The 7,389-nt window shown below is 50.0% G+C and overlaps 2 protein-coding genes across 2 annotated transcripts in view; both read right to left on the bottom strand.

Annotated features, from left to right (window-relative positions):
- Window positions 1-340: 340 nt before the first annotated feature.
- GPX1 (glutathione peroxidase 1) lies at window positions 341-1,488 on the bottom strand. Its single transcript, XM_037049721.1, has 2 exons — window positions 1,181-1,488; window positions 341-899 (listed from the first exon to the last, which is right to left on the bottom strand). The coding sequence occupies exons 1-2, from the start codon at window positions 1,430-1,432 to the stop codon at window positions 540-542; spliced, it is 612 nt and encodes a 203-aa protein (XP_036905616.1). The 5' UTR covers window positions 1,433-1,488; the 3' UTR covers window positions 341-539.
- A 1,001-nt stretch (window positions 1,489-2,489) lies between these two features.
- RHOA (ras homolog family member A) overlaps window positions 2,490-7,389 on the bottom strand; it is a 47,535-nt gene continuing 42,635 nt past the window's right edge. Inside the window, exons 4-6 of the mRNA XM_037049722.1 lie at window positions 6,738-6,858; window positions 4,559-4,689; window positions 2,490-3,741 (exon numbers count right to left, since the gene is read on the bottom strand). Of these exons, the coding sequence (XP_036905617.1) occupies window positions 3,568-3,741; window positions 4,559-4,689; window positions 6,738-6,858 (426 nt within the window). The 3' untranslated portion in view covers window positions 2,490-3,567. The remainder of the gene's footprint in view (window positions 3,742-4,558; window positions 4,690-6,737; window positions 6,859-7,389) is intronic.

Raw genomic sequence — 7,389 nt, 5'->3', positions numbered from 1 at the left:
TGAGTGGGAGCCCATGATGTTATTTCCTGTGAAGTCTTTCCACACCCAGCAAATAGAAAGGAGAGGCCTACTACTGGGGTCAGGAAGTCAGCCCAGACTTGTCTCCCTCTTTCTGAAGTAAGCACTTTCCCTTCTAACAGGGCCTTGGGAGGGCCCTGCCGCATGTCCTGGGAGAGGGGGAAACGCTGGGACAGGAGCCGGCTGCCCTCGTAAGAAAGAGTCGGCCCCACACACCACAGAGAAAATGCAAAGTTCAGTCTGGGCCAGGAGTGTGTGTGTGTGTGGGGGGGCGGGGGTGTCAAGCTCCCAGCCCTATCACAATGACACAGGACACACACAATTCTGGTGACACTGGAAAGTTTATTGTGAAAAGCCTTGGGTATAGGAGGGGGAGGCTAGGGAGGACAGACCAGGGCCCATCTGGGGGATTTTCCTGGACATCAGGCATTCCTCCATGCTGGTTTAGAGGAAACACCTTCATGGATAAAACCTCCAGGGGGCAGCGCTGACTGTCATGCAGCAGGGCTAGCAGGGGCGCCCTAGGCGCTGCTGGACGCCTTGGTCAGTAGGGCTTCGATGTCAGGCTGGATGTCGATGGTCGGGAAGCGGCGGCTGTACCTGCGCACAGGCACGCCGTCCGGGCCCACCAGGAACTTCTCGAAGTTCCAGGCGATATCGTTGCGGCACACCGGGGACCAGGTGATGAACTTGGGGTCGGTCATGAGCGCGGTGGCGTCGTCACTGGGTGCCGGCAGCGCCTCCCGCAGGAAGACGAAGAGCGGGTGTGCCTTCTCGCCGTTCACCTCGCACTTCTCGAAGAGCGTGAAGTTGGGCTCGAACCCGCCGCCAGGTCTGACATACTTGAGGGAATTCAGGATCTCTTCGTTCTTGGCGTTCTCCTGCGGGAGGAAAGAGCAGCTGGGAGCCAAGCCCTTGAGGAAAAACCTTCTGACCGCAAACGAGGGGGTTTTGGATGACTCACCAGGCTCTTTGCCCTTCTTGCACAACCCCGGGCGCGTGTGGGTGGGGAGGACTGAACCCAGCCTGGACGAGCACCGCAGGAAAGAGGGCCTGCGGCGGCCTCTCCACACCCAGGACCTGCGGCTGTGGGGCAGCGGCCGCGCGGCCACTCTCCTGACACTACCACCCCACCACGCCCGTCCCGCTCCGCCCAGCGCACCTGATGCCCGAACTGGTTGCATGGGAAGCCGAGCACGACCAGGCCCCGGGGTCCAAAGCGCTGCTGCAGGTCGTTCATCTGGGTGTAGTCCCGGACGGTTGTACCTCAGAGCGAGGCCACATTCTCAATAAGCAGCACCTTGCCCCGCAGGGTGCCCAGGCTCACCGGCTCCCCGCCCGCCAGCGGGCGTGCGGAGAAGGTGTACACAGAGCGCGCGGCCGCGGCCGCCGCCGCCACCTGAGCAGCGCACATGGTGTGAGTGCACAACACAAGGGAGTGCCCGGGATAGGATCACCGAGGTCGCTGGGGTGCGCCTCCTTTTAATAGGCAGGCAGTGACATCACTTGGCACACGCACTTTTCCGGCCGCTCCACCCCCCTGGGTCCCGCCTCATCCGGCCTGTCTGGGCGGGTGACCAGCAAGGCGGGAGGGCGAGACTTGGCCGGATGCGGCCACCGCCCAGACCCGGCCCAGGAAGCGCAGCGTAGAGCCAACACTGCTGCAGCCGCCCGCGACCGTCTACCGGGCCAAGGCCTCAAAAATTCACGTTAGGGGTTGGAGACAGGCCCGTGCGCTGCTCCTGGCCACCCACCCCTCCCAGCCTATCCCATGTTACTATTCTTGCAACACGTGCCCTATTGTGGCTGAATGCAAGTCATGACTTGTGGTGATGGTGCAGTTGGCAGCACCTGCCCAGGCAAGTTCTCTGCGATGAGAGTCCGTTCCCGGTTTTAAGGTTAAATAGAAGGGAGGGCAATGTCAGGAACAGCCAGGGCTGTGCCCAAAGCCAGCCCTTTCTAACTCATTTCCAGGCACCCTGGGGCTCTCTGGAGCATGTTTGTACCCAGGCCTCTGGTCTCCCTCCTCCTTTCACCACCCCCCTCCCTGGCCCGCCCCACCCTACTGCCCCACCACTGGAGTGGAGCCTGTCGGCATAGAGCGAGCACCAGGTGGACTCTGCCGACTGTAGGCCACCCGCCATGCCTGAGGAACCTCACCTGCACCTCAGACCTAGAAGACACTGAAAATGGACAGGGAATGAGAAAATAATGTCACACTCCTGGTCTGGGTAGAAATGTGACTGCTTGGAGTACGAGTATCCCCATGTCTCCTCAGTAGGCAGCATGCCCTACTTCATCCCACTCTGAACTTGAATGTGACACGAGTATCTGTTCCCAGATACTGTTGGAAGGAGCCTGGTTAGTGCCCCGTTGGAGAAGGGGGTGGTAGGCAAGCTGGTACTTAGTCCCCTGAAGGCAGAGTCCATCCTCCCATCCTGAAGAGAAACACATTAAACACCAGAATACCGGAAGTTTAGAAAACTGCCTTTATTCTATTAGTAGTTGGAAAAATTAACTGGTACAGAAAAAAAGTGTAGTCAGCTGGAGAGAAGAGAGAAACCGAGAGCCACCCAAGAGAACTGGCAGCTCCTCCGGGAGGAACCTGGGTACAGTGAGGAGAAAGAGCGCTAGGAACCAGAGCCAGACCCTGCAGTCCAGTGAGACAGCTTATGCCACCCTCGTGAGCGTCTCAGTGCCTCAGGCACGAAACCAAATTCCTATTCACTTAGCCCAGCTCTGGGCAGGGGTAGTGCTGGGGCACGTGGGGCTGAAAACAGGGGATATGGCCATCTTTTATCAGAGAAACTGACAAAGCGGGAATTTTAAAAATGAATTTTCCATCTGACTTTATTTTCAAATACACTTTCTTTTTAAAAAAACCAATACACTTTCTGTGGGGATGACAAATATCAGTATTAGGAAATCCAATTATACAAAAAATACTACATCTAGTCAGGGGTAGATATATTTATTTTTTGGTAACATACATTAAGTGGCACTAATTACACAGTAACTATAAGGTAACTAACATGAAACCACAGAACTGTAACTTTGCCACAGCTGCACAGACTTGGGCATCTCTGGCTGAGCACATTTTAAAAGTGGATGCCCACTCCAGAGCTATGCCAATGAAATCTGTTCAGGAGGAAAGTTCTGAAGTGGTGACTCACCAGAGTACCTTGCAGCTGACAGATGACAGGCAAGCCATGTTAGTTATGAAGTAGTTACAGCCTAATTCACAAAAGTTACCGTTTTCTCTTTCTAGAAAGAAGCAAGAAGTTAAGAAATTCCTTGAATTAGCGCCTGGTGTATCAGGTGGGAGTGCAGAGGAGGCTATCAGAGCGGTGTCAGAGGACCCCGACGGGTCAGATGGGTAGGACGTTATTAATAATCATGGTTGGCTTCTAAATACTGGTAGCAAGATGACTTTTGATTTGTAATCTTAGGTAAATTATAGATAAATGAAAAAGGCCAGTAATCATACACTAAGATTAATAAACAGCACTTCAAGATTAACCGCATGAGGGTTGTGCTCGCAGCAGGGTTTCACAAGACAAGGCACCCAGATTTTTTCTTCCCACGTCTGGCTTGCAGAGCAGCTCTCGTGGCCATTTCAAAAACCTCCCTCACTCCATCTTTGGTCTTTGCCGAACACTCCATGTACCCAAAAGCGCCAATCCTGTTTGCCATATCTCTGCCTTCTTCCGGTTTTACTGGCTCCTAGCAAAGAAAGAAGAGCGCTTTTAGTTAACAGCGTTACATACGTATAGTGAGTGGTTGTAGAGCATCAAAATTCAGCTAAGAGACTTTTTAAAAAAGCTACCATACTCCCCAGATTTGGATCCTGTCTATGAAGCTCACATGCAGTGACCCCATCCCAATATAATGCCCCTCTCTAATGAGATCTTCTCTGGGAAGAGAGGCCAGAGAAGCCCTGGAGGGTTAAGGAAGGAATGAAAGGCAAAATTACTTAAGCTGTTGATCCTGGGTAAGCCCTTCAGTCTTCCTATAGTTGTTAGCTGAAGAGGACTGAATGCTCATGGAAGGAAACAGATCCTGACCTCGACATTGAGAGAAACCTCAGTGGGAGAACCTGGGCTGAAGGTCTCAAAGCTCTCCTCCTGCGGAAGCCCTGCCATTGGGCCACCTGGCTTCACTGAAGCCAACATGCCAACTCCATCATCACTTTTATAAAGGCACCAGGGCTCTTTGCCTGGACTCCCGGCCCTCAGAAATTCCTAATCCCGCAGGTGCCACCAATTTTTTTTTGGCCTCACATATATCAAGGCAATATAACTGAAGAGGGAAATCCAAAGCCTGATCAAGTTACTTCATTGGAGAATTAAGTACTGCTGCGATGGTCCCTCCCCAGGCAGGCACTCCTTGGTGACAGGAGAGGTTGCACTGCATATGACTTGACCCCAGTCAGTGAGGGCCACATGGCCAGAAAGGCTTCCTGTTGGGCCCCCTGAAACTTCCAAGCTTGGGTCCTCAAGTTCAAGGATGCTACAAGACAGAACCCCGCCCCAGACCATGCCTGCTTCATCTTGGCTAGCTCCCGCCTTGTGTGCTCATCATTCCGAAGATCCTTCTTGTTCCCAACCAAGATGATGGGCACGTTGGGACAGAAATGCTTGACTTCCGGAGTCCATTTTTCTGGGATGTTTTCTGAAAATAGTAAAATGCACAAGATTTGGGGATATATGGAATTCTATCTTGGCCTGGCTGGTGTAGCTCAGTGGATTGAGTGCAGACTGCAACCAAAGGGTTGCTGGTTCGACTCCCAGTCAGGGCATATGCCTGGGTTGCAGGCCAGATCCCCAGTGGGGACCATGTGAAAGGCAACCACACTTTGATATTTCTCTTGTTCCCTCTCCCTTCCTCTCTCTAAAAATAAATAAATAGCCCTGGCTGGTGTAGCTCAGTGGATTGAGTATGGGCCTGCGAACAAAAGGATCGTGGTTCAATTCCCAGTCAGGGCACATGCCTGGGTTGCAGGCCAGTTCCCAGCAAGGGATGCACGAGAGGCAACCATACATTAAAACAAAATTCTACCTTGAAGAATCTCCAAGAGCCCTAATTAAATCGCAAAGAAACTACTTCAGAAGCATGCTGGACATTTAATGAAATCTCACTGGTTTTAAAATTATAGGAAAAGGCAAAAATCTAACACTCTCCCCTTACGCAAAGAATCACCACTGTTTTTTCAGTCCCACCGAGTGCAGAGATGCAGCTCCTGTAAGTGTGGGGCCCAGGTAGACTCCGGACCAGCAAAGGATCCAGAACACAGAGTTACTCCACTGTGGTGCCACCTGCCCAACAAAGGGAGGCTCCTCATGGGCCATCACCGTCATACCCCACTCTGGGGCTGCAATGGGCCCAGAGTCCACATGTTCTCTCTACACCTTGTTCAAGGACCACCAGCATGACCCCAACCCTGTGGGTTACTGGTATTTCAAATGTCTCAAGAGTTTTGAAAATGAGTGATGACTGGTGTAGCTCAGTGGGTTGGGCGTCATGCTGCAAACTGAAAGGCCACTGGTTTGATTCCTGGTCAGGGCACATGCCTGGGTTCCAGGTTCAGTCCCTAGTTGGGGTGTGTACAAGAGGCAACCGACTGATGTTTCTCTCTCTCTCTTGTTCCCTCCCTTCCCCTATAAAAATAAATCAATCCTTTTAAAAGAAATATCCATAACAAACTTTTGCTTTTGCATTTCTTCAAAAAAATTTTTTAAATTTTTATTTACTTATTTTTAGAGAGATGGGAGGGGAGGGAGAAAGAGGGAGAGACATGGACTAGTTGCTTCTCGCATGTTCCCATCTGGGGACCTGGCCCACAGGCATGCGCCCTGACTGGGAATCAAACCAACCTTTCAGTTTGCAGGCCTGCACTCAATCCACTGAGCCACACCAGCCAGAGCTAAAAATAAATATATCTTAAAAAACAGTGATAACCAGCTGCAACTCTCTGCCAATACCATACTGATTTAGTAGGTCTGTATGTCCATCATGGTGGACAAGAGGACTATGTCTAACCTCCCACACCCTCACTTTGGGCACCTCCTGTCAGGGATGATTTTATAAAATGGGGATAGCAGTAATACTTACCTTACACTGGGTTCTTCTGAGTCAATGCATACAAAGTACTTAGCAAGATGACCATTTTAAATGGTGTTAATTGCAGTTTGAGACTGTATTTTTACAAGTAAACTGCTCACTCTCTGACTTCAAAGGCCTTGGTGCCTTATTTTGCATAGTGTAAGGTCAGCATTATTCCGTCTTTTTCTGAACTGAAACACGTGTCAGTGATGAGCTAATGAAATGGTCAGGTTCAAGTATCTTTTTATTAGCTAAGATACTTTTGAAAGGGGGTAAAATAAGGCTTTAAAAATCCCACCAGGAAACAGCAAGTCACCAGGGTCATGTAAAGCATTAAAAATGGTATGGGCACCGAAAAAAGCCTTCCCCAAATCCTAGTTCAGAAGAGAGCTTTGCATTTGGAACCCACCAACTTAAGTGGACACATGGCAGCTGCCAGAGACCTAGGCTGACAGGACCCAGAGACCAGGCTCTACAATTCTAAGGCTCCAGAACTCTGGCCACTGATGATTTCTTCTCCGATACTCTCATCTGCTTAATGCCCAGACAGAAACTGAGAAACCAGGTGTCAGCCAGCACACAGACAGTGACAAACATCAGACTGCAGGACTACGCACCTAAACTGTCAGGGCTGTCGATGGAGAAACACATCAGTATAACATCCGTGTCCGGGTAGGAGAGGGGCCTCAAGCGATCATAATCTTCCTGCCCAGCTGTGTCCCACAAAGCCAACTCTACCTGTGATAGGAAAAATAAATACAAGAGTGCAAGGTTATCCTGGCCAGATATCTCAGTTGGTTAGAGTGGTCCCACTATGCCAAGGTGATGGGTTCAATCTCTGGTCAGACACATACACGAATCAACCAATGAATGCAAAAAGAAGTGGAACAACAAATCAATGTTTCTCTCACATATCAATTAAACAAAAAGAGTGCAAGGTTAATCCCACTACTCAGATTCAATAGGGGATGTTTGCCATAGAAGTGAAATGGCAGACTGTCCAAAACAGTAAAACACAGGAATGTTCCACTTATATTAGAATGAAGTCTGAAGGTGAGGAGTGCACTTAAGTTGTTTTACACTTGCCGTGACTGGTATGGTTCATACCAGTTTTTTTTTTACATTTTTCTTTTTACATTTTTTAACACTTGATCTTAGCCAAAAGACTAAGAAGCAGTGTTTAAATTGTTTTAGGTTGAAATTTCTTAAAATTGTAATTTTATAAACAATCAGATGAAAATAGAAGGTGCATAATTCAAAATGTCAAGA

This window comes from Sturnira hondurensis, unplaced genomic scaffold, assembly GCF_014824575.4.
Source record: "Sturnira hondurensis isolate 20B ecotype Veracruz unplaced genomic scaffold, ASM1482457v3 Scaffold0006496, whole genome shotgun sequence".
In the NCBI taxonomy this organism is placed as follows: domain Eukaryota; kingdom Metazoa; phylum Chordata; class Mammalia; order Chiroptera; family Phyllostomidae; genus Sturnira; species Sturnira hondurensis.
The sequence above is the reverse complement of the archived record's forward strand: the minus strand, read 5'-3'. Positions and strand labels throughout refer to the sequence as shown.